Source organism: Talpa europaea, assembly GCF_964194135.1.
Source record: "Talpa europaea genome assembly, chromosome: 13".
Classification (NCBI taxonomy): Eukaryota; Metazoa; Chordata; class Mammalia; order Eulipotyphla; family Talpidae; genus Talpa; species Talpa europaea.
Genome location: NC_140080.1, coordinates 24,217,903 through 24,244,288, shown reverse-complemented (window position 1 = coordinate 24,244,288; position 26,386 = coordinate 24,217,903). Strand labels below are relative to the sequence as shown.

Sequence of the window (26,386 nt, the reverse complement as noted above, 5' to 3'; positions counted from 1 at the left end):
TCGAGTTGAGGTTGCAGCCAAGTCCCGCGCGTGCCTGCGACTCTGCCAGGCTCAGGACCCCCCACCCCCACTCCCACCTCCGCCCCGTTCCCGAGTCGGGGTTCTGCTCCCCGCGGGAGGACGCGTGCTCATCCTCCACATTGCGGTCCCGCCAGGTGGGGAAGTTCAGCCGCAGGTCGCGACGAGCCGGGCGCGCTTAGAGACCTTCGTCCTGGGTCCGCGGCCCGGCGGAGGCGGAGGGGGAAGGGAAGGGGCTGCTGCCTCCTTCCCCAAATCCGGTCCCTAACCGCCCCCTCCCCCGTCGTCTGCTCGCTTTGTACGGGCAGTCAAAACAGAGCGAGCGGCCAATTGAGGGGGACGGGAAGCAACGCCGACTAGCGCCTCGCCCCCTCCAGCGGCCCCCGGGCCCCCTCCCCCCGGGCCCGGCCCGGCCCTCCCTCTCCGTCCCCACTTCTCCCCTCGTCCTAACCTCGCCCCCCTCCCCCGCTCATTTCCTCTCGCACCCGGGCTCGCCAACCCCTCTTTCCAAGCCCCTCTTCCAGCCTAGCCCTCCGCTCCGGCTCACCCCCTTCCCCCCAAACTCGGTCCTCTCCCCTCTCCTCGCCCTACCCCCCTTCCTTCTCCTTCCCCTCCCCCAGCCCCTAGGTCCCCTGTTCCTCCCACCCCGTCGCCCCCTAACTCTTTCCCCGCCTACTCTGAGCCGGCCCCTCGGCCGGGACTGCGCCCCACGTGTGGACGGCCGCGCTCCAGCCCCCACTGACAGCCGCCGCCCGCCGGCCCGCCCCGCGCCCCGCCGGGCCTCAAAACCCCCGCGCCGCGCCCCGGCCCGCCGCGTCTTCCCCGGCGTCCAGCCCCGCGCCCTCTCCCTCGCCGGCCGCTCGCCGCGGCCCCGCGCACCTTCCCCGGCTCCGCAGCCGCAGCCAGCGCGCCGCGCCTCGCGGGATTCCGAGCCGGCCGGGAGGAGGAGACCCTCCTCTTCTGGGGTCGAGGGGGGAGCGACTTTTGTTTGCTTGCTGGCTGCTTTCTGGTGGCTTTTGCGGCTTGCCAAGGGCTGTGCGCAGAGCGCACGGGGATCCGCCGCGCCACCGCTTGCAGGCCGAGTTTTCTTTTGAGGTCCGCTCTCTTTGTAACTTTATGCCGCAGCTGCTCGGGTTACTTTTGTAATTTCCCGCCCACGCCCGCTGGCGGTCCTGGAGTCGCTCGGGGCAGTGGCCCGGGGGATGCAACGTGGACCGCGCGGGGCTGCCCGCCGCTGAGCCGCCGCGCCTCGCCGCCTGCTGCGCTAGAGCCCGCGGCGCGCAGTCCCGGAGCGGGGAGCCCTCGTCCAGGACCGTCTCGGGAGCGAAGGAAGGGCTTCGTAGAGTCTGACTTTTTTTCGGGCCGCGCGGATTTTGCCTTTGATTACTCCCACGCAGCGGACCACGGTCCGCGCGCTCGCGGCGCCCGTGATGGGGAGACGGCGGCGGCTGTGCCTGCAGCCCTACTTCGTGTGGCTGGGCTGCGTGGCGCTCTGGGCGCAGGGCACGGCAGGCCAGCCCCAGCCGCAGCTGCCCAAGCCGCCCCGGTCCCAGCCCCCGCCGCAACAGGTCCGGCCTGCGGCGTTGGGCGCTGAAGGTGGATTCTCCGCGCCCGAGTACAGGGAGGAGGGCGCCGTGGCAGCCAGCCGCGTCCGCAGGCGAGGACAGCAGGACGTGCTCCGAGGGTAGGTGGGCAGTCAGCACCCCGGCAACCTTGGCCTGGCAGTTTTCCACCCCATTCCCTCCCTGAGCGGAGCCCTGGCTGCTAGAACCGCGGCCCCCTTCACTAGGAGACCTCGAAGACTGCCGGCAGCGCCGCCCCACTTTCCTCAGCAGCTCAGCCAGCAAAAAGCCCTCCCTCGGGTGGTTGGGCAGCGGGTGGGTCGGACGCCCCCGGGTGCGGATAGCTGGACGAAGGTATGCGCAGCCCGCGGTGCAGAAACGGGTTCCAAATTTCGGGCAGAAGGCGGCCTGGAGTTCACCTCGCGCTCGGGCTGATGGAGCCTGCCTGCTCCCCACCGTCGGGGGCGCCCCTCCCGAACCTTTTGTTTGAGGACTTGTGTGGGATTTACAGCTCGCTCAAGTCGTCATCCCCCAGCGCTTCACCTTCCAAAGCACCTTCCGCGACACGTCGGGGCCAAAGTATCAGTTGATCGAGGAAGGGTGTATTTGGGGACCAGGGCAAGGATTTTTGAAACGGAATGTTCTCTTTGTTCTCTGAATCTGGAGACTAGAATAGTAACAAATTATATGTTTCTATGTCTCTTTTTGCCCTTTAAAAAGGCATCACGAAGGGCAGATGAAAGGGAATGTTCAGACGTTTCTGAGCCTCCCCCATTCCAGCGTCTAGCCCATTTACTTCCATGTCTGCGTCCCAAGCCCCAAGAATTTGAAGTGAAGTTTTTGGTTGGTTTGTTGTCTTGAAATCTACTCGCCCAGGGCTTTGTTTACGAAAACCACTGTGTTAGTGCAACCCTCCCTAAGTCTGTGTGACCTCTCTTGTCTGTCGCAGGCCCAACGTATGCGGATCCAGGTTCCACTCCTACTGTTGCCCGGGATGGAAGACGCTCCCTGGAGGAAACCAATGCATTGTCCGTAAGTCCTTTAATGGAATCGACCTTTAGGATAGCTCACCCGACTGGATGTCAGAGTAGAGCTCTTGCATACACTCCTTTGGACACAGTTGTTTTTAGAATCCTGTGGCCACGTACATTGTTAGTTAGGATGCAACTTCTTTTGAATGGTGGGGAAGAAGCAGCAGGCTTGCATTCAGTTTAAGATTTGAGAATTCACTTCTAGACTCCGTTGAAGGACAATAATAAAGTTTCCAAAGATTCTTGGAAGTTTTATCTTTCTGTGTCTGTTAATACAAACTGAAGGGGGAGTATGCAATTCCCTGGATAACTCAAAACCACTTTTTCCTAAGAGTCTAGATAAGAACCCAGTGTGATTATGCAGATGAGCTTGCTTTTGACTGAGCCTGAGGTTTAGGCCTTAGGAAGATCAAACTTTCTTAGGCCTTAGTACAAAACCACTTTATTAACTTTGGTTTCATCTCAACAGCCACATAACATAGATATGAAAGAAGCACTCACAGATTTAGAGGTGACCCAGGTCAACAAAATTTTTAAAAGAAAGAACTCTGCCAAATGGCTGCATTTTTTTTTTTAAAGAAGATTTTTAAATTTAGAGTTTCCAGATCTCTTAGTGTATTTAGTGTAGATTTCCAAAGTGTGAGTTTGAAAACTTGAAAGATTTTGCATAATGGACCTTAAAAGTTTTGATTACTTTATTCAGCTTCCAAAGTGTATACTTGGCTTTCCAATTTCTAATTGAAGAATTCACTAGTTACCAGCCTCATGGCAATGGATTTCAGGATGTCTTATTTCACATGCCTGTGAATTTGTGAGTTGAAGTGTGACTGACCTTCTCCCGTGTTTTTATATAGCACAGTCACATTTGTCGTGTTGGGAGGAGAGTCAGGAGTCATAGACAGCACATTCATTTAGAGCCAGTCTTGACTTTAGATTTACCTCCATATTCTTCAGAGAAAAGATAATTATGCAATTGTGAACAGAGAAAAAGGATAAGCCACACTAGCCAAGAGATAATTAGGATAGAGAGGCATCTCTGTCTCTATATTTACTGGTTTTGTGGGTTTGAGATAGATCCTTAATGTTATTTCAATGCAGTTTTTAAACAGGAATAAAATCTCAAGTGTTTGGAAGACTAGCTCCTTCCTATTTTTTCTTCCTTTAAATTTCTACAATCTACTAACAAAGCAAAATAGGAAAAACTGTGTTCTTTAAAGTAATCTAGAAATATTTAAAATAAGCCACCTGATTATAAGCTTTTGTTTGTATTAAAAAGAAAGGATATTATGCTCTTTTCTCTCCAACACAGAAGTCATGTAGTAAGGCATTTATGGAGGGTGCATTTACTCTTTCAGGCCAGTAGGGCATTGCCATCTTTGCTTTAAACTTACATGGTTCCTAGAATCCTGAAAAATCTAACGTCACTCACCACACACCTGCCATACCAACCCGGAGTGACTTAGGCATTGCGGAAAGTCTGACTCACTGGATGTAATGAATGTGACTGCCATTATTGAGTTGGAGAGCAGCCGAGGAGAAGGGATTGGTTTATGGTACGTGTTGAAAATCTGTAAAGTCAGATTTTATTAGATCAGTGTGGAATGGGAATTCCAGAGAACAGAGCCTCCTAGAATATTTGCAGTAGAAATACACACACACACACACACACATATACATATACACATAAATAGTCTTCTGAGTGTCAGTTTTAAATACTTTTGATCTTTGAGTAACATCGTGCCCACTACTTGTTTAGAAGAACAGCAGCTTTGAAAATTTTAGAGTAAAAATAAATGTTGTAGTCCGCATGTCTACTACCAAAATAAGTGGGTGCCTTTGAAATACATTGGAATGTACATGTATCATAAATCTATAAAATCTTAAACTCTGAAATGATCTTTATATGTCCAAGGAATATTTACAACAGTTATGACAAAAGACATATAAAATATTTATCAGCACATTAAAAATGTAATTCAGATATCAAAGAACCTAAAGTAGTGTACAAAATAGAGAAAAAAATGTAATGCATTTATTTTCTCTTATATGGGTCTCACTTAAATTTTAACTTAGTGCTTCATATTTAAATTCAGCAGTTCAGTTATTTGACACTTTGGATAATAATGTATGGAAGTAATGATCAAAATGAAACTGTTATAAGTTAATAATCAAGTATTTTTATTCTAGGTTATTCTGATGCTATATTGTTATACTTATTGAATTTCAACACTTAGCAAAAGAATAGGTTTGCTGCAACTTTAAAAAGAACAAGTAAAACACATATAGAAAGCAAAAAACCAAACATTTTTCTCACCCATGTATATATTAGGGTTCTTTCTCTACGGGAAGACATTAATGATCAACTTTTAGAATTTTGAGCTGTTTTGCCTTCATGAGGCTTTATGAGAAAATATTAAAAGAAAACTATATTTCTGAAACTACTGGAAACCTAGTGCATTTTGATTTGTGTCTTTGTGATTTGTTGTTATTGCTCTTAATTGTGGTCTGCAAAAAATCACTGAAGTACTTCCAAGCTTTTAAATATTTGTTTCCAAAAGGATGGAATTGATTTTCTCACTTTTCATGTGATATTTTTTAATGTTGTTAAACTGTGAAGCAATGGAAAAATTTTCTTTTTTTAAATTTTTTGAAGATTTATTTATTTATGCATATAAGAACTGGGGTACAGGCTAGAGGTGTGGATGGTGAATGGATTCACCAGAGCCAGAGTGAGGAATAAGACAGGCAGATTGTCTGAAATACACTGCTGAGGGGAGCAGCGGGCAAGTCAGGAGAGGTCTGCTGTGCCATGTGGGTAGCTCTCTGGCTGGGGATCGAACTTGTGCTGCAGTGACTGAGGATTTAGGATTGCTTCATAGGTTGCTTCTTAACCCCTTGTGCCAACAGGGAGACCTGGAAAAAATTTTCTTTTGAAACTATTATGAAAAGTAGTTTGATTATCAGAATAACAAGTAGGAAGGGGTTGGCTCCCAGTCATAGCATTTGATACCTGTAGAGTCATCAGCACTCTCCAGTATAATCCCTTTGTTTTATTTTACCAATGAGAAAACTAAATCCAGAGAAGCTGTAGAATCTTCACAAACTTGCACTGGATCAGTGCTAGAAGAACAACTCCACATAACATCTCTTGTGTACCATGTACTCTTAACTACTGTGCAGCTTCTCCCAGCATCACTGAGGTGCCAGCGCCTGACCATGTTTCTTCTCCCGCTGGTATATCTGCGTCTCAAGGTTTTCAAGATTGTAGGAAAGACAGATATGTAAGTGAAGGCTACCATATTCAGGGAGGAGTGTGGGGAAAGGACTGACACACCATGGCTTCTCGCTGGCTCCTGGATGTAGAGTACTCATTGCACTGTGACCATGACAGGCTCTGTCTGAAGATAACTAATATTCCACCCATTACACCTTACTTTGGGTTTAGGAGCTGGGCAGAGGTACTTTGGATATCATCTAAGCCTACATGAAATAATCTGCCTGCTATGCATGAGGGGTCTTTGAAATCAGGCAATACCCAAGTGACCATCTGTCATTGGAAAGTTGTCAACGGCCAGAAGCTCTAATGCATTTTTAAGTGTTAATAGTCAACTCCATGGCAAGAGACATATTCTTGCCTAAAATTAGTTTTCTATCTTCACCTCATGACTTTTTCCTTTACAGAGAGTGTTGAATGGAGATGCCGGTCATATTACATGACTATCAAATGCCAATTTAGAGAAGAAAAGCGATGATTAAGTTTAAATTCACTTTCATAGAACATGTCCTTTACATTACTGAGTGGTCTCAGATCTCTTTGAGAGTTGTGGGACCCTTTTTAGCAAAAGACACTCACACTCATAAGTGTTTACACATATACTTACAGGCTGATCAAAGACTCTCCTTTTGTCTTCATGCATCCAGTCATGGACCATAAAAACACATAGCTTTTGTACAAAAAGAGAGAATTCAAGTGTGTATGTAGAGAGATAAGACTCTCAACTCCCAAATGTACTGACTTTGCCAATGGGCACAATTTCCGACTTGAAGGCACTCAGCTAAAGATGCTGAGGACTCATGGTATGTGCTGTGTCAGTGAGCTAAACATTCTTTGCTGTGATGACCCTCATACCTTGAGGGTCACAACTGCAGGAGGCTTTGACTTTCCTGCCATCTAAATGTCTGGAGAGCAGCAGGAATAGGCTAGGTTGTGGAGATAATATGGGACAAGAAAGGCTGGAGGAAGGAGAGGGGGCATTATTAAGGGCAACAAAGATTGATGATAGGGCAGGTCAGATACCAGCCGAGAAGGAATGTGCAAGGAACCCCTGGGGGTTGGCCAAGTTGCTAAGGCTTCAAGTCTCTAGTTCAGCCAATTTCACAGTCTCTGTTTCGTGGGAAGATCCTTATAGAGTAGGCTGTCTTTTCTGAGGGTATGCATGATCTCTGGGTTTCCTCAACACTCCCAGCTTCCTAGAACCAAAAGGTTCATGGTAGATTCTGCACATAAACTCTCTGCTTTGAATGGAAAGAATCTATAGTGATAGGAGAGAGAAAGAATTTGGATTATGGAGCTTGAAATACTTCATATACATGTACTGTATCATAAGGATTCTTGTGAAATTTATTCTGCCTACTATTAATATTGTTTTGCACATCTGAAATTAATCATTATGCATCATATGTTTTATATCTTAGTTCTTGAAGGTTTATTGTTTTTATCTATGGCTTTTTTGTCTTGTAAACTATAGTTTATGACCTGATTGTTTACTTACTGTTTACTTCCCTGTTGTATTTCTGCAGCAATTTGTAGAAATAGTTGTGGAGATGGATTTTGTTCCCGTCCTAACATGTGTACTTGTTCCAGTGGCCAAATATCACCTACCTGTGGATCAAAATCAAGTATGTTTCTTATATGTGGCCTTACTATACTATCTTGAGCTTTTGAGTAAATATTAAGTGTCCTTTTTTTTTTAAAGATTTATTTATTTATACAAGCACGGGGTGCAGTCAGAAGTGCGGGAGGGTGAGAGAATTATTCACCAGAGCCAGAGCGGGGAGCATAGCAGGCAGAAGGACCGAAGTACACTGCTGAGGGGAGCAGTGGGCGGCAGGAGAGGTCTGTGCACCATGTGGGACCCTCCTCTGGTGGCCAGGGAGCAGCCGGGGATCGAACCGGCGCTGCAGAGGCTGCGGGCAGCTTCGCAACCCAGCGCTCAACCGCTGCGCCACCAGGGAGGCCCTCAGTGTCCTTTTCAATAAAGCTATAAATCAGGATTATTTTCTTCACTAGCTAGTCTATTAATCTTTGGAGACTTAGTTGTTGACACACTGAGGGTAATGGGGTAATAATTTTCATTAAGAAAATTGATTTAATTGTAGTCCGGAATCTATGAATCTATTTATTAAGAGCCTTGGTTCAGTGGAGGAATAATTATTTGTGAATAATAGCTTTAACTTACTGGGTTTTATTCTGTGCCAGTATTGTTTTAAGTGTTTTACTGTATTATTTTATTGAATCCTCACATGAATGCTGTGAGAAACTATTATTGCTATTTCTCTTATAGAACTAAAGATTGAGGCACATATAGGTTGTCACCTGCCCAAGATAATATAGAATTGGATCCATGTATTCTGATGCCTAAGGCTATAGATTCAAACCCTTGGCTCTCTTTCTTGCCTTTATTCAACTCTGGGATCTTATATTCTATTTTGTGTGCTAACTGATGGGAAAGGAGAATAGAATTGGGAAGACAACAGATACTTACTGTGTCCTGAACAGATGCTTTACAAGTAGTAATTCCCAACTCTAAGATCACTATAACAGTGGACTAAGATTGTGGGCTAAGCGGACATTGTAGGTTTTTTGTGGGTCAAAATTAATCTTTTAGGCTATTATTTAAGATAACAGGGTGCTAACAAGTAGGTTTTATTTATTTAACTGCTCAATAATTAAATGTTTTACGTCTTCCTCAAACTAGTGTGAAGCTTTTGTTTTTAGTATTTCCCTCTACAGATTTTCCCTAAAGCAAGGTGATAAAGAATAATCTGTCTGGTTCACGAATTTAAGATTCAAGATTCATACAACAAATGTCATTGTTTTCTGATAAAACTTCTGATTAAAATTCTAGTTTCACTTTCTGTGAAAATAACATTATTTTCCCAGTCTTTAAAAACCAATTCACAGAGACTCTGTTGACCATCCTGAAGAGCAAATTTTCCCCACTGCTTTCCCACATCTGCCTTGCCCATATCTTCATTATTCTATTCTCTTAGTTTTCTTGCTTATGATTTCAGCCCAATCGTAAAGGAATTTTACAATTCAATTTTCCATTCCTCCTCTGGGCCCACCCTATTTTATGGTATGTATGTATTGTACTAGAGAATCCATGAATTCATTTGACTCTGAGTAAATAGCTCACTGTCTTTTCATCAGAAATTTTTCTGTCCTTTCCAATCCTCTTCTTGTTCTAAAGTATTTAAGCACCATTAACCACTCACTTTTTGAGTTGCTTTTTTCTCCCTTCACCTGTGTGATAGCACCAACCCAGATGTCCCTTTTCTTGATTATTTTTAATCTCCTTTTTGTATCTTCTCCATTAGTTTTCCTTTCAGAGTTTGGTATTCACAAGAGTTACGTTCTTACTGGGTAAACTTATTTATGTGTATATGCCCACAATTAATATCAGTTTGTTGATAACTTCTCTCTAGAGTTGATCCCTCCACTGAACTTCACATTCACATGTTCCATTTCCTAGTCCACATTTCTATTCAGTAGTATATATTATATGCACAGTGAGCATCTGAAACTTGGTTGCATGACCAAGATGAAGCTGTTACTTTATTGCTGGCCACTGTCTGTTTCCTCCATCTTTCCTCTTGCTTTAGCTAATGACACTGTCATCCACCCAGTGCTTAAGCAACTTTTTCTCTTTCTGTCACATCAACTCTTTTGACAAGAACTGTAGGTTCTAGTGGAAAATATATTTCAAATCCATCCTTTCCTTTCCATTTCCAGTGGTATCATGTGGTTCACACTACCCTCATTAATCACCTAAACTATTGTAATAATATTCTGATATGTTCCTCAGCTTCTATTCTTGTCCTTTTCAGCTCTCTTCTTTGCAGAACACCTAATTTTTTAAAAAGACAAATCTCGTAACTTCCATGTTTTATTTATATCCTTCCAATGACTCTCTTTTGCATGCAAGATATAATGCAAACTCTTCTGTGGCTGAGAAGACTGTGTATTTATTTGGTTGGCTTCTGCCTCCTTGTGCAAGAGCACCTCTTCCCAGTCTGCCTTTTTATAACCATGTGGATCATTTATTTAAAGAGGAAACCCTCTACCATCGTAAGGTCTTTGTATTTACTAACTCTAATCTCTGTGAAGTTTCTTCCTATTACTACCCTTGCCTGGCTCATTCTTTCCCATTTAGAACTCAGCTTACATGTTGTGTCAGATTTGGTCTTGTCTGGCTCTGTGTCAATTCCACTTTGACGTAAGCTATTTTCCTTTATACCTATTTCCTACAGAATATTCATCACTATACAAAATGATACTCCTGGATTTGTTTACTTGTGTGTAAACTGTCTCTCTATGGGAATATAAGCTCCACGAGGTGGACAGTAAGCCCATCCATCATACTTGCCAGACGCTAGACACATATGACAGACATTCAACATCTCCATTCTGAATGGATATGCCAGTGCCTCCTGTAGCCTAGAAAGCATACTGCTAGTTACCCCATATTTATTTCCTTTAACACATAAAGTACAATATATTTTAAACACATTCTGAATACAATGTTTTATGACAGATTTGTTCATGTGTGTCATGTGACACATAATATGGTCATAACATTTACTTCTATAGAATGTATTTGTCATTGACTTAGATATTTTATTTAGCTTTTTAAATTTCAAGCATGCTGTAATTTTGGTGATTGATATATTTATATTTTTTGTTCTTTGCAGTTCAGCAGTGCAGTGTTAGATGCATGAATGGTGGGACCTGTGCAGATGACCACTGCCAGTGCCAGAAAGGATATATTGGAACTTACTGTGGACAACGTAAGGAACATTGAGATGGACTTAATTTGCTAGAATTATTTGATGTTGTGGGTATTTCATACTGTCTTAAAGTCGTGTAATCCTATGATCCTTAAAAAATAATATTATTTTAAGTCCTATTTTACAATTGGATTTTTAACTTTGTCCTATAAGATATTTTTTAATTCGTTCAGAATTTCTGTGCTTTAGAGTATAGATGTTGAGTAATACCATTAGTGTATCCATTTTTACACATATCATAAGTGAACATTTACTTGTTTTTCTTTTATCTAGTTCTAAAGAACAGGTATACCTTTTTGAAAAAAAAAATTGGTAAAGTTCCCTGTGATCTCACTCCATCTTCAGAACATACCAAAATTAAGCCTAGTAGAGCCACCCTATGCATTGTCCTACGCTCAAATATATTTAATTATTTAGTGCAACAGTGCAACAAGGCAATGGAATGAATTTTTTTAAAATCAGATTTTGTTGTGTAAGAGGGAGCTTTAAGCCAACAAAGCTCTTACCTTCATTCTCTGGAGACTGTCCTATGCTCATGAAGAAAAAGCTTTGGCAACACTGTTGGCATTGTAGCTGCTGGAAGGTGGTATATCACTGGGGAATACTTTAGGTCAGTGTTTCCCAAACAGTTGGACTTTTATGGGAATCCCCATATTTTTAAGTATGGATGAGTTTAAGGACATGACACATTAAAGAAAGCTGAATCCTACCAAGTAAGGAAGTCTCTTTATTTATTTATTTATTAAAAAAGATTTATTTATCTATTTATACAAGCACTGGGTACAGTCAGAAGCGCAGGAGGGTGAGAGAATTCACCAGAACCAGAGCGGGGGAGCAGAACAGGCAGACTGACAAAATACACTGCTGAGGGGAGCAGCAGACACAGCAGGAGAGGTCTGCGTGCTGTGTGGAACCCTCGCCACCGGCGGGGGATCAAACCGGCGCTGCAGAGCCCACAGGCAGCTTCGTAGCTCAGTGCTCAACCGCTGCGCCACCGGGGAGGCCCGAGTCTCTATTTTTAATTCCTTTGTTTTTCATCAGGTTCAGTGTCTAGGTTTGCTGCTCCTCTTCAAGGCCTCTTTATGAATTGCCCAGTTCCCTTTTTAACGCAGAAAGACTGTCTCAGGTGTGCAATGGTATATAGCCTGGTTTCAATTAGCCTCATTTTATTTTCTTTGCAGTTTAAGTTTTTCTAATAGTGTTACTATATATAACTTTAAGCTTACCTTTTTTCACCATTTGTAAGTATGCATGCAGTTCATTGGCACTAAGTACCTTTTCTGTTGTACAACCATTGACCACCATTCATCTGCTGAGATAAGTATTCTAGCAAAAATAGGAGATGTCAATTTAATAACTCTTTTAGGTGAGGGTTGGCGAGGGAAAAGTGGGAAAGAACTTGACAACTGTGGAACATAAACTTTAGCAAAGTTTAGTTTTTCATGGATGATTTCTATTTTCTTCATACACTCATTTTTCCCCCAAATCTTATACAGTTGACTCCAGTTTATAATCATAAAAAGGAGAAAGTCTATTATGAACATGGGTACAAGTAGCCTGTTGTACCTATCTAGGATGTAGGTGTATGTGTCTTTATTTACCTGACCTTCAGAAAGAGCACTGGTAGGTGTGTCCCTTCCCTGCTCTCAGGCAGAATTGAGCAGTGAGGGGGTACAAAGTCATTTCCTTTCTGGAGGAGGCGCTTTTATGTTCTCCTGCCCCAGTGTCAAACCATTTTGATGTCTTCAGAATTTTCTGTCAGGGGAAAGTGAAAAACATTGCATAGGAAGAGCATCACACCCCTGAAAATCTGTTCTCTAGGTAGTTTCTTGGGATGAAACCACTCTGTCTAACCTTTATCTTAGCGGTACTAGAACATAGTGTAAGAAAACTATATAACCGGCAAAATTCATTACTCAACAAATCAAAAGTGTAAGTATGATAACTCATATATATCAGCACCATAGATAGTTTAAGGAAGACACTTTCTGAATTGTTGTTTATCGAGAGAAAGTAACATTGGAGAATAAAAAGCTAAAGTAATGATTTTCAGCTTTAGATTCCAGAAAAGTCCTCCAAGTGTGTTTGTTAAGATTAGAATTCTAAACAACATTTAAATTGCTTAGATGCTTTTCTAGAAATATTAAAGCACTCTCTCATTTCGTTGACCAGTGTTTATTGAGTAATAACTGTGAGCTTCACACTATGCAAGGTGATAGAAGCGCATCCAAGAATACACAAGGGGTTGTCCTGGCCTCCTAGAGTTTATATTTTCTGCTGGGGAAGACAATTAACAAGTAAGTGAAAGGTAAATACCTAATACAAATGTAGGTAATGAGAAATCCCAAAAGAAAAAAAGCAAAGTAAGGAAGTGAGAGAGACTGGGTCAGGATTAGCTCTATTGTTTTTACATTGGGGATCTCTCAGAGGGTAACCTTGAAGACAGGCCTGTATCTGTGCTTAGTGCAATGGAGAGTGTACTAGACAGAGGGAATGTTGGAGAATACAGACTTCATGTTTTCTCTAGCTACAAGAGGACCCATGCAGCTGGAGAAAAGGAGAGTAATGGTAATGGTAGGAGGTGAGTTCAGAAATGGAGGTGCAGGATCTAATAGACCAAGGAAAGAAATTTGGACTATAAATGTTAGGGGAAGCCACTGGGTCATTTTGAACAGTGGAGTGATATGATCTGATTAACCTTAAAAAAATCAAAATCTCTCTGGCTACTATGTTGAAATTCGATTTTAGAAAGGTCAAGAAAAAAAGCAAACAGGTCCTTCAGGAGGCTGCTGCAGAGATGGGTGATGTTTGAGCTGTGGTAACTGAGAATGTGGTGAGTGCTTGGATTAAGCCTGCATTTGGAAGTAGAATCTGTGGAAGGAAATATGTGCTGATGGACTGGGTGAGGTGGATGTAAAAAAAGAAAAACAGATCCATAGTGACAATAACAAGATTTTTGTGGTGTTCCAGGCTAAATGGGGGTGTCATTTCCTGGTATGGTGAAGACGGAGAGGGAGTGGGTTAGACTAAGGGTTAGGGTGCTGCTGAGAACATGGGACATCAGGAGTTCTGCTTGGGAGCTGATAGTTAAAGAAGTATGTTAGACCTCCAAGTGGAGTGAGCTATCAACTAAGATTTTAGGAGAAAGGACAGAGGAAGAGATAGGAGTTTGGGAGCCTATAGATTGAAATTTTATGTATTTAAATCATAGGCCTTGAGGAAGATTATTAAGAAGTTATACAGATAGAGAAGAGAAATGGGTTGAAACAGAGCCCTGATTCAGCTCAACATTTTAAGATGGTGAAGAGGATAAGAAGCCAGCAAGGAAGAGTGAGAAAGAGTAGATAACAGAACAGGGCGGAGACTGAGAGAGGTCAGTGTCTTGGATGACAAAGGAAGGAGGTAGCACTAGTGGTAAAGATTTATATTGTCCTGTGTCAAAATAATAGGCTTTTGTTTCTTCTCTGCTAGCATCTTAACATAGTTAATCATGTTATTATATCTAAATTATTTATATGGAAATAACAATAATTTCAAATTTGACTTATGTCCAAGTGTCCATACCTCTGTTGAGTGATACAGGGATCTAATAAAAATATATACCTGTCATAGGTGCTCAGTAAACATTTGCTGAATAAGTTATTCAGACTTTTGCCATATGCAGTCAATTGTTTTTTTTCACGGGCTGAGGACTGTAGAACAGGGTTCACTTTCCCCTCCTTCTCAGATTGTGGTAGGCAGTGCAGAAACCAGCTCATTTTCCTTTTTATACTTTGTCTTTTTCTCTCCTGCCTTTTGCTTCATCCCATACCAGGTGTCAGCATTTTTTTTTACTCCTGGGTGGTCAGCATTCTTTCCGTGCTGGAAATTTGGGCATACTCAAGTTTCTTTCCACCTCCAATTGAAATGTAAATTTTTGTTTCCATTATCTTTTATTACCAGAAATGCTATTTTATAAAATGTTTCATAGCTCATTGAGAAATAGGAAATTACTTCTTTCATTTTTTTGGTTCCACATTTATCTGTATTGCTGCTTTACTTCCTTTGCTGTTACTCTTCACCTTAAACTCTGGAAGCTGTAAAGCAAGCTTTGCTTTTCATACAACCACAGGTAGCATAAAAGAAAACTGAATTTAAGGGTAGCCACTGCATCACTTTGTTTTCTGCATCATTTTATTTATTTCGCTATTTTATAGGCAGGGAAGCTGAAAGTCAGAAATAAGATGTAATTAGGATTTGATTAGGAGTTATCTGTTCACTGCTTCATTCCGTGTCCCCAAGGAGAGTGAGAAATGCTGAGAAATTTTGACTTGTTTTAGAATTTGCATTGGGCCTCCCCAGTGGTGCAGCAGTTGAGCGCTGGGCTGGGAAGCTGCCCGCAGCCTCTGCAGCGCCAGTTCGATCCCCGGTGGCTGGCGAGGGGCCCACAGGGCGCGACAGCTGCTCCTGCTAAGCCCACTGCTCCCCTCAGCAGTGTATTTCGTCAGTCTGCCTGTTTTGCTCCCTGCTCTGGCTCTAATGAATTCTCTCACCCTCCCATGTTTCTGACTGTACCTAGTGCTTGTATAAATAAATAAATAAATCTTTAAAAAAAAAGAATTTGCAGCATATCAAATGCTGGAATATATGATGGGAATACAAAGGCAAACAAACTCTGGTCACAGTCCTGGAAAAGCTATGTTCATCTGAGAACCAGGGGTATAAGAAGTTGACTGTATTGGGTTCCCATTCTTTTTGTTCACCGGACCCCTTTTCTCTTTGAAAAATTGAGATATCAAAGATCTTTTGCCTAAATAGCTTACATCTAATAGTATTTTGCATAACATCAATAAAAATTGAAATTGAGAAATTTTTTAATTATTTAATGCATTTAAAATAACAGTAAAACCAGGGCCTTCCCCAGTGGCGCAGCGGTTGAGCGCTGGGTTGCAAAGCTGCCCGCAGCCTCTGCAGCGCCGGTTCGATCCCCGGCTGCTCCCCGGCCACCGGAGGAGGGTCCTACATGGCGAGCAGACCTCTCCTGCCGCCCGCTGCTCCCCTCAGCAGTGTGCTTCTGTCCTTCTGCCTGCTCTGCTCCCCGCTCTGGCTCTGGTGAATTCTCTCACCCTCCCACACTTCTGACTGTGCCCAGTGCTTGTATAATTAAATAAATGAATGGATAAATAAATAAATCTTTAAAAAAAAAGATATTTAAAAAAAAATAACAGTAAAACCATATTGCATGCTAACATTAAAAATTTATGAACAGTAACAATGTTTTCTATAACAAAACAACGTTTAGAGAAAAGTGAGGCAGTCTAATCTAGACAAATTAGGGTAAATTTACTTTGTGCTGAATGAACCCTTTCTTGGAGCATCTTGAGGTTTATACAGTTCTCTTTTTCCTGGGAGTTGGAAGCTCAGTGTCCGTCCTGATTACTTTTCCCCATGCTCATCTTAAAGGCTAGCACATGTGTAATGAGAGAATATGTCCCAGAAAGTGAATTTCGTTCACATTTCTTATGTCTTAATAATATTTAAAAAAAATCCTTGTGTTGCAATTAATTACATGAGATGAGTGTTACCCTTTTGCAGTACAATGTTTTAACAATTGAACTCTTCAAATTCTGGCAGTTGTTTCTGTGGAATTACACACTACTTAGACTTCTCTGACAGCTTTTTGTTTTCTTCCAGGGTCCTGTCCACCCCCTGCTTTCTCACGCTTCTCATGAACTTTATTCCTTTTCTTTTATCCTCTACATTTATTCATCTAATTTTCTGCCCAAATCCTGTTTCAAAAACGATGAGTTGGAAATGCTCTGTAGAACATAGCTGGGGACAAGTGAAGGAGCAGAAAATTTTGGGTCCTAGGCAGATGCACACAGAACTCTGCCTTTGAGCAAAGCCTGATGCAGACGAAGCATTTTAAGACCACTGGCAGTAGTGATGCTTTAAGAGAAAGACACCTCTTAGCACAAAATATGTTTTGGTCTTGCTACTGCCAGCAGAATAGTTGACTTTCTGGATGTTGATCATTAATACAATTCCATATTCTTGGTAGGGAAATGGCAGCGTTATTGCATCTCTAGATACCAGATTTATTTACTGAGTTTCCTACTTCTGATAGGTCCTAATTTGAAATGCACATAAATGTGCTTTGTTCCCTCACCTCCCCTTCATGTCCTAAATTCTGTTTTGGGGGCATAGGTTGTAGACTATAATCCTCTTTTTCATCTGTGAAGACAGAGTTTATTTGTCTCTGTTCAGCAGAGTGGGTGGGTTGGAAGATTCACTCTTAGTTTTGGTATATTAGAAGATAGGAGTCTTGAATTTAGCTGTCATCACTATGGTTTTCAGGAATCCTTACTTTTCTAGAATTCTGAATAGTGATCATTCAGGAAACTTTCAACTTACTATTTTTTTAAGGTATAATTGACATACAACATAATATTAGTTGCAGGTGTATAGCATAATGATTCACTATTTGTATATATTGTGAAATGATCACCACAACCAGTCTAAATAATATTCAGCTCTGTACGTATTTGCACATTTTTTTTCTTAGAATGACAACTTTTAAGATCCACTTTTTTGACACCTTTCAAATATGCAATGCAATATTTTTTTCTAATTTTGGATATTGATTTTTATTTGGGGTATTATTTGGAATATCACCATAAGTTACCACCACCATAGTGCACCCACCACCAAATCACCCATAGTCCACCACCCTTGTACATTGTGCTTCCTTCCCTCTTTGTTTTTACTTCTCCCCCACTGCCTCCCAGATACAATATTATTAACTATAGTTACCAGGTTGTACATCCCTGATTTATTTATTTTATAACTAAGTTTATACCTTTTGGCCCCCTTCACTTATTACACCCACCCTCCACTTCTTGCCTCTGGCAACCACCAGTCTCTTCTCTGTGTCTATGATCTTGGTTCTGTTTTGTTTTTTTCCAAATACAAGTGAGATCATACAATGTTTCTCTCTCTGTGTCTGACTTATTTCATTCAGCATAATGCTCTCAAGATCCATCCATGTCATCACAAATGAGAGATTTCCTTCATTTTTATGTCCAATGATAGTCCTTTTCTATCACATTTTCTTTGTCCATTCATTGACTGATGGACACATAGTTTGCTTCCTTTAGGAGACTTGCTGTTGCAGACTCTTCCTGCTGAGCTGAGTTACACTGAGGGCGGGTGGTGGGGGGAGGACTATTACTTAGGTTTACATGTGGCTCACTGGCTTCTTCAGAACCAACCCAACTTCTAATCCTGGCCTGCCTCATCACAAGTATAAAGTAGCCAAAGAGAGTGTATACTGCATAAGTATATCATCATTACTTAAGACTTTTGGACTGTGGGTTTATTTTATATGAAATGATGTACTGATATCGCTAGCTAGTTTCTCCCCATTATTTCCTTCCATAACCTGAATATACTCTCTAATATTGGCTTTTTCTCTGAGTATTTTACTGCTGAATTGATGGTATTTCTCCATCCATTTTTCATGTTAGTTTTTCCCTTTCCTGTTCATCCCCTTTTTAAAACTTCCTCTTCTCTGATTATTTTATTTTTTTTTAAAGATTTATTTTATTTAAAAATACAATTTATTAATTAAAAAAAGATTTATTTTATTTATTTATACAAGCACTGGGTACAGTCAGAAGCACGGGAGGGTGAAAGAATTCACCAGAGCCAGAGCAGGGAGCAGAGCAGGCAGAAGGACTGAAGTACACTGCTGAGGGGCGCAGTGGGCGGCAGGAGAGGTCTGCGCGCCATGTGGGACCCTCCTCTGGTGGCCGGGGAGCAGCCGGGGATCGAACCGGCGCTGCAGAGGCAGCGGGCAGCTTCGCAACCCAGCGTTCAACCACTGCGCCACCGGGGAGGCCCTTCTCTGATTATTTTCCCCTTTATTGTCATATCCTCTTTATTTTTTAATTTCATTTTTTAAATTTTTTATTTATATATTTTTACATATTTATTTATTTATTTTTTTAAAAGGCATGTATTTTTATTTATTTATTTATTTGTTTGTTTGTACATGCACTGGGTACAGTCAGAAGCACGGGAGGGTGAGAGAATTCACCAGAGCCAGAGCGGGGAGCAGAGCAGGCAGAAGGACCGAAGCACACTGCTGAGGGGAGCAGTGGGCGGCAGGAGAGGTCTGCGCGCCATGTGGGACCCTCCTCCGGTGGCCAGGGAGCAGCTGGGGATCTAACCGGCACCGCCAGAGACCGCGGGCAGCTTCTCAACCCAGCGCTCAACCGCTGCGCCACCGGCGAGGCCCCATAATTATTTATTTTTCAATAATGTTTGCTTCCCCCCACCCCAGGGGTAGTTCCCATAGAATTTTCTTTCTTTTTTTTTTTTTAAAGTTTTATTTGTTTATTTATTTATACAAGCACTTGGTACAGTCAGAAGCGCGGGAGGGTGAGAGAATTCACCAGAGCCAGAGCGGGGAGCAGAGCAGGCAGAAGGACCAAAGTACACTGCTGAGGGGAGCAGCGGGCGGCAGGACAGGTCTGCGTGCCATGTGGGACCCTCCTCCAGGGGCCCGGGAGCAGCCGGGGATCAAACCGGCGCTGCAGAGGCTGCGGGCAGCTTTGCAACCCAGCGCTCAACTGCTGCGCCACCAGGGAGGCCCCCCATAGAATTTTCACTCACCTTTTTTTACTTTTCCTCTTCTACCTATAGCCTGCTTCCTTTTTCTATATTTCTCCATGTTATAATTACCTTCTTATGCATGAATATAGATAATAGAGTTAATAAAACTGAAATGGAGGATTGAATAGCTAGATTCCAACTAAGTGAGCATCAGAGCCAGTCTGCTTGTGACTCCAATTCAAAAAAAGAACTGTTACCAAATGTTTGCTTAACAATATGACTTACTTGGGCCTCCCTGGTGGCGCAGGCGTTTGAGTGCTGCACGTGAAGCTGTCTACAGCCTTTGCAGCGTGGGTTCAATCCTGGCTGGCCTGCAAGAATCCCATATGATGCAGCAGACCTCTCCTGTCTTGCCCACTGCTCCCCTCAGCAGTGTATTTCATCAGTCTGCCTGTTCTGTTCCCCGCTCTGTCTCTGGTGAATCCTCTCACCCTCCTGCCCATCTGGCCTGTACCCCAGTTCTTGTATAAATAAACAATGTGGCTTACATGATCAGGTAGGCTTTTGTCTCAATACTCCTAAATGTACTTATTTAGATGTAAAATGTGAAGTGTAACTTGCATTTTAGAGATGAGATCTGTTATTGACTGCATCTCTGCTGTACTGTATTATACTTAGGGATTTACTTTATAATGAATTTCTTGCTGTGTTTGTATACAGCTGTCTGCGAAAATGGTTGTCAGAATGGGGGACGTTGTATTGGACCCAACCGCTGTGCTTGTGTGTATGGATTCACTGGTCCACAGTGTGAAAGAGGTAAGAAGAGTGAAATTAGAACCTCCCTTTGGAGAGTCTACTTTATTGCCAAAACTACTTAATTTTTTCTTAGCTAACTAAAATTCTAATAGAATAGTATGTCCATTTCTCTTTGATTATGCCTATATAACTTGAATCATAAGATCTTCAGGTACAGCTAGTAATAGAAGTGTCCACTTTTTCCATCAGTGACCTCAGTACAGAAAGCCAGCTCGGGGGTGATGGTTCTTGGGTAGTTTTGAGTGAGTGACTGATGGGAAAATCCAACACTGTGCTTAATTCAATTTGGAGTCACAGTTGGGAGTGCTGCCTCTATTTAAAAAATAAAATCAGAATTTTCTTGACTGCAAACCAATAAAGATTGACATAAATTGCCCTAACCGTTAAGAAAATACATCACAAGACATAATAAAAAGTCCAGAGCTAGTAGACTTCAGTTAGGATATGATCAGGTCTTTCATTTTGTTACTCTCTCCTTTGCCCTGCTTTCCTTGGTATGTCAGTTTCTTCCTACTTTGGAGTTCTTTGTAATTATAAGAGACTGCCAGCAGTAACTGAGGCAGCATGCTTTTTTGTTCACATCTAGAGAGAGAAAAATCTCTTTTTTTAACCATGGGTCACTATTAGCCTTTAGAAATAATTCATATGCTGATGGCTGAGTTTTTGAACCAGTCTGTGGCAAGGCAGATGGTATTAATGTGTTTGACATATATGTATCAGACTCTGTCATTGGGAAAAGGATGGTGTAAGTTTCCCCATAGTCACACGGGAGGGATAGTTTTGTATCTGATCTCAGAGGTTCTGGTGGGTAGCAGAAAGTATTAATGATGGCCTAATAGCAGATGGTTGCTAGTGGCATAGCAAAGAAGTTACATATTATAAAAGGAGATCAATAACCACTGAGTACTAAACTATAAGAATAAAACTAAGCTTAAGGTGAAAGCAATGTTACATAATCTTTCATAAGTTAGTACCACCTTAATTTATTTTCCCAGGTTTTGTCATAGCATCAAAAGTTATATAGCACTTTCTTTGTTGTGAAACTTTAGAGTATATGAAGCTATGTTATTAAAATATTACAAATAGTGGTGTTGATATATATTTGTGTGGAGGCTTTGGGTTACAAAGAAACCTCATATTTTAAAAATTGTTTTCATTACCCTGACAAAAACTTCACCTTGGTATTCTGGCTAAATCTTGAGAACAAAGTGAGAAATTAGAATTTTATGGTGAAGTTGAAAAAGTAAAATATATGTAGCTTTTTAAGCATATGTTTTTCTGTATACATATACCTCAAGATATTTATATTATACCTAAGGTAACTGAGATTTTTGGGCCTGAAGTACATTCCACAAATGACAGAGTTCCTGGTTATATTTAGGATAAATTTAAATTTGTCCAGATGTTATTTTGAGAATAAAAATTGCTTATGATATGTTAGTCTAAAAAGATGCTTTGTTAGAATGGAATAACAAATTTCCTAGGTGGTGTTTGGTTTATTTAAACCCCATAGAATAGAAAATAGTTAAATAAAAAAATTTCAAACATAATTATAATTGGTGGAACTGATGTTCATTTTTTTCTGAAAATCATGTAAACTTTGCAGTCTTTCATCCTGAAGCATATTTCAAGTTCAATTCCTAACTGGCAAAGGAACTGGGTAGTTTCAATTTAGAGGCTTCCAGGTATTACATCACTGTTCCTCAACAGTTATTCATTCATTAGATTTGTTAGTCCTTACTAAATTTATGGGAATTCAATAAAGACGTATATATATTTCACATGTACAGTAGCATGTTTTTAAAAGAAATTACATTAATTAACGAATTGACTTGAATATATTTTAAAATGTGCGTTTGTTTCTTAAAAATCCTTCAAATTTCTGTCCTTCAGATGGAAGTTCCAAAACTTCATTTCTTCCAAAGAAGTTAGTAATTTCCTTTCCCAGATTATAATCATGAACTTCAACACTTTTAAAATATATTTTCAATATTTTTAAATATATAATAGCTAATCCTACTGCAAACAATTTATAATTTTTCTAAAAAAACATTGACTGCATGTAAGATACAAGATGAATAACTTCTGTTGAAGTTAGTGAATGGGCTCAAGTGCCCTATTAACACTCAAAGTTTGTATTGTCTTTTTCCATTATTGAATTTCAAATTTCATTTTCTTTGTTCTCTTAAAAAGTACTTATAAAATTAAGGATATGTTTCCTCCTTAATGTAGAACACATTTAATTTCCCTTTAAATTGGTCTCTTGGGGTCAGTGGAGTGATAAAACATTGCTGCTTTTCTTGCTATCTGGGCTTCTGGCAGACCGGTTTCCGGATTGGAGACAAGAGACTGAGTGGTAACTAATGGCTGGCACGATTATGGTATTTAACTTGTGTCTTGGTGGTTTGGTAAGCTGGAACCTCTTTGAGTTCTCTTCTCACTCCTCTGATATGTACAATGACCTTTTATACTTAGCATTAAAAAAATAAATGTTGTTGTGTCCAATACTGATTGCAAAATGTGGACAGCTCAGCTATATCCAGCACAGATAAAGGAAGTGAATTCTGTTGCTCCTCTCTCCAAACAGATGTCATTTGAAAAAGGATAAATACTGCGCTCAATATATGCATGAGAATACATAGAAATTAAATCAGCATTATATAAAGATTTAGTGGATTTTCCCCCTAACACTTTAAATGTATCTTATTATATGTCAGTAGAAACTGGAAAGGGAGGAATCTATCTGGGCAAAATACATTGATTACTTGATCACAGATATGCCTGCTCCAAACCCTTTTCAAATTTTTTAACTTAGTGATGAAACCTTATGTCATAATTGAATTTTCCTTGAAGGTTATGTAAGGACCATCTGTTAGAAATATATTCTAGACTCTTAAATTATGCATAAATTACTGCTACAATTGTTTCTATGCATCATTTTCTTATAAAAGTGTAAATTTTGTAAATTTTTAAATACTTTTATGCTTAATAACTTCATTCAGAATGTATGTTTTTCAGTAAAATGGTACTTTAACAAGGAGGATTAGAGATTTATTTTTTAATCTATGGATGTTTTTAAGAAAAAAACCTGTTAACCTAAACTTGCATCAAAAAGAAATTATGAGATCAAGTTGTAAATGTTAACGTTTATAAATCTCATATTTTAAGCTCTTTGTAAAATGAAAAGTGGATGAATCTCTCACCAGGGTAATTTTCATAAACTCATCCAGTTATAGGAAATAATACATGAACTTAAAATCTAAACATGTGCTGAAAAGGAGTCACTCAACTGCTGCTTAAATACCTCCATTCACGGGGTACTACCTCATTCATTGATTCAACCCATCTTCGTGTTTCATTGTCAGAGTCCTGGTATAAACTCTGCATTTTTATGCTCCTTCCCAAGCTAAGTATTTAATAGATGTGTAGCAGATCCTTTATGGTTGAATATAATAACTGATGAATAGTTCTCTAAAAGAAGTCAATTACAATCTGCCACTCAAGTTTATATAATGGCAACTTACAATGTAATTATAAATTCTTGAGTCCTGTAAATTTTTGTTCATCCACCCACATTTCTGGAGGTAAAGTAAATGTGACAGCTGTTCATCCTTCAAAACCTTATCTAGATTCTAAGAACAAGAGTGGAGACTGGGAAATCTGGGGTTTCCTGAATTGGGATCATCATATAGACCAGACCCAAGTATGTTCAGAAAGATCTCATACACTCATTAATCAATGTTAACTCCATGGTCTTAGATTTATCAAATGTGCACGTTAGGCTTGTTTCAACTTATGCACATTCACGTAACATAGCAAGTTAATAGTCTAACCAGGAATACAGTGGAACATGGGGAGAAAAAAAGGTGCTGTTGTACAGAATTCTATACACAGTGGATTGGATACTTCCAAGAAGTGAATAAGTAGTAGTTTTCAGAATAAATTCTTTCCATTATAATGTCCTTACTTAAAAGTAATACATTCATTTTGAAATAATTTAGAAAATGAAACAAGAAAATACAATTACTCATAATTGTTCCAATCGGATTGAGTTACTTTTAACTTTTCGGAGGATATACTTTGAGTTGTTTTATTCTACTACACATCTTAAGATCACAGAGATCGGACCTTTACTTTCTTACTAGATTCTACTCTTCTGATTCATGAAATGTACTTATATCCTGCTCTTTTGTGTTATGAAATACATCTTATTATGTAATAGAATATAACAATTGCACTGCACTTTACAGTGAGGGCTGGTCTATATGACGCTCCCAATTCAGGAAACCCCAGATTTGCCAGTCTCCACTCTTGTTCTTAGAATCTAGAAAAAGTGGGCCTCCCCACCTGCGGGTTGAGCGCAGCGCTGTGAGGCTGTCTGCAGCCTCTTCAGCGCGGGTTCAATTCCCAGCCGGTCAGGAAGAATCCCACATGGCGAGGCAGACCTCTCCTGTCTCGCCGTTTGCTCTCCTCAGCAGTGTTTTCTGTCCATCTGCCGGTTCTGCTTCCCGCTCTGTCTGGTGAATCGTCTCACCCTCCCACACCTCTGGCCTGTACCCCAGTTCTTGTACAAAAAAAATTTAAAAATCTTAAAAAAAAAAAGAATCTAGATAAGGTTTGAGAAGGATGAACAGCTGTTATAGTTACTCTACCTCCAGAAATGTGGGTGGATGAACAGAAATTTACAGGACTTTACATTCTGTACGATCACATAATGTTTGTAAAGCTATTTTCTGAATCTCACAGGAGGAACCTTTGCCTTGGTCAATCTTATGGTAGCATTGAAAATAGGACAGGACAGTAAACAGTTTGATTCAATATCTCAAACTCAGAATTCTGATACAGCTGCCTCCCATTATTGTATTTCCTCCTAGTTGACGTTTAGGGTCATTTCCAGGTTATCTTTTAGTTTTGTTGGTTTATATTTTAGTGATACAGTGATAAAAATCTATGTAGATAAATCTATGTACTTGATTTTGTTTAGGAAATACTCTAGAAATGTAACGTCTGTGTCACTGAGTGTGTGAAAATTTAAGTCTTATATATATTCTTCTCCTTTCCCTCTAAAAAGGTTTTTTTATGATTTATTCCTTTGGTATTATGTTTAGAAAGCCCCCATTTCCAAATCTTAGAAATATCCTCTCTTCCCTAGTGTTTTGGGTATTTTATTTCTTTGTACCTTTTAAATTACAAGGTGAAACGTTCTGAAGTAAATTTGTTTATATGTTTGCTTATCAAGTATCTGTTCAATGCTTACTATTTAGCTAACTACTTGAAACTCAGATTACAAAGGCAAACAATATATGTTCCCTGTTAATGAGAAATAAATGATTTATTTAAAGAACAGAACTAATGATGTATAAACATAAAATGAAATACACAGGGTAAATAGTATAATAGGAGTAGGAGCAAATTTATGTGAGAACTCAAAACTGTTTCCTGATTAAAGGAGAATTAGTTAAGTCTTCCTGAGGTTAATTTGAATTAAATAAAACATAATTCTTGATAATGGGAAAAGCAGTAGTGTTGGACTAATTCCTATATTGACATTATAAGGCATATCATGATCAAATTGCTGACCAACATTATTTAAACTCCCGTCATTAATTAACAACTGTCACAGTCATTGAGCTGATACTTGTTTCATATAAATAGAATGTCTCCATTTTCCTTCACTCTGAAGATTTAGCGGGAATGAAAGCCTGAGAACAAAGAGAGAAAGTGACTATCAACCGATGTCAGACTCACGTGTGCCCTCACACACACAAGCACACACACATATTTCTGCACTCATGAGGCGATTAAGAACATTTTATAACCTTGTGCTCTCTAAGCTAAACTTAGCCTTAAATGGGCATCAGAGAAATACAAAAGATCTGTGGGAACATAACTTTTTGGCACCAGCTCAGATGACATCTTTATCTTGAATGCATTGAGAACGCGAAGGAAAATGAGAGGGGGAAAAGGCAGACAGTGAGAAGTGGAAGGAGAGGAAGTAAAGAAAATGAGGGTGATAGAAAAGGGAAATACAGTGCTAAGACTGAGAGCAGAGATGCTTAAATGTATAAAATAAGCATTTATATTTGGGAGGATATCAGTTCATTGATTGGTCTCATCTCAGAGGCCAAGACTACTTTTCAACTAAAGCCTCTTCTGTTTAGATCTGTGCAATAAGATTGAGTGTTGACAGATATTAAACCCTCATGCTTTATTTATACAACTCCTTTTTTTAAAGATTTATTTTTATTTATGCATACAAGAACTGGGGTCCAGGGCAGAGGTGTGAGGGATGAG

At 40.5% G+C, this 26,386-nt stretch overlaps 1 protein-coding gene across 1 annotated transcript in view; it reads left to right on the top strand.

The window, feature by feature from the left end:
- Positions 1 to 1,448: 1,448 nt before the first annotated feature.
- The window catches only part of FBN2 (fibrillin 2), a gene marked incomplete at both ends in the record, with an annotated part of 253,753 nt that continues 228,815 nt past the window's right edge, over positions 1,449 to 26,386 (top strand). The window contains 5 exons of the mRNA XM_084251943.1: positions 1,449 to 1,702; positions 2,530 to 2,612; positions 7,412 to 7,510; positions 10,586 to 10,681; positions 19,997 to 20,092. Of these exons, the coding sequence (XP_084108069.1) occupies positions 1,449 to 1,702; positions 2,530 to 2,612; positions 7,412 to 7,510; positions 10,586 to 10,681; positions 19,997 to 20,092 (628 nt within the window). The remainder of the gene's footprint in view (positions 1,703 to 2,529; positions 2,613 to 7,411; positions 7,511 to 10,585; positions 10,682 to 19,996; positions 20,093 to 26,386) is intronic.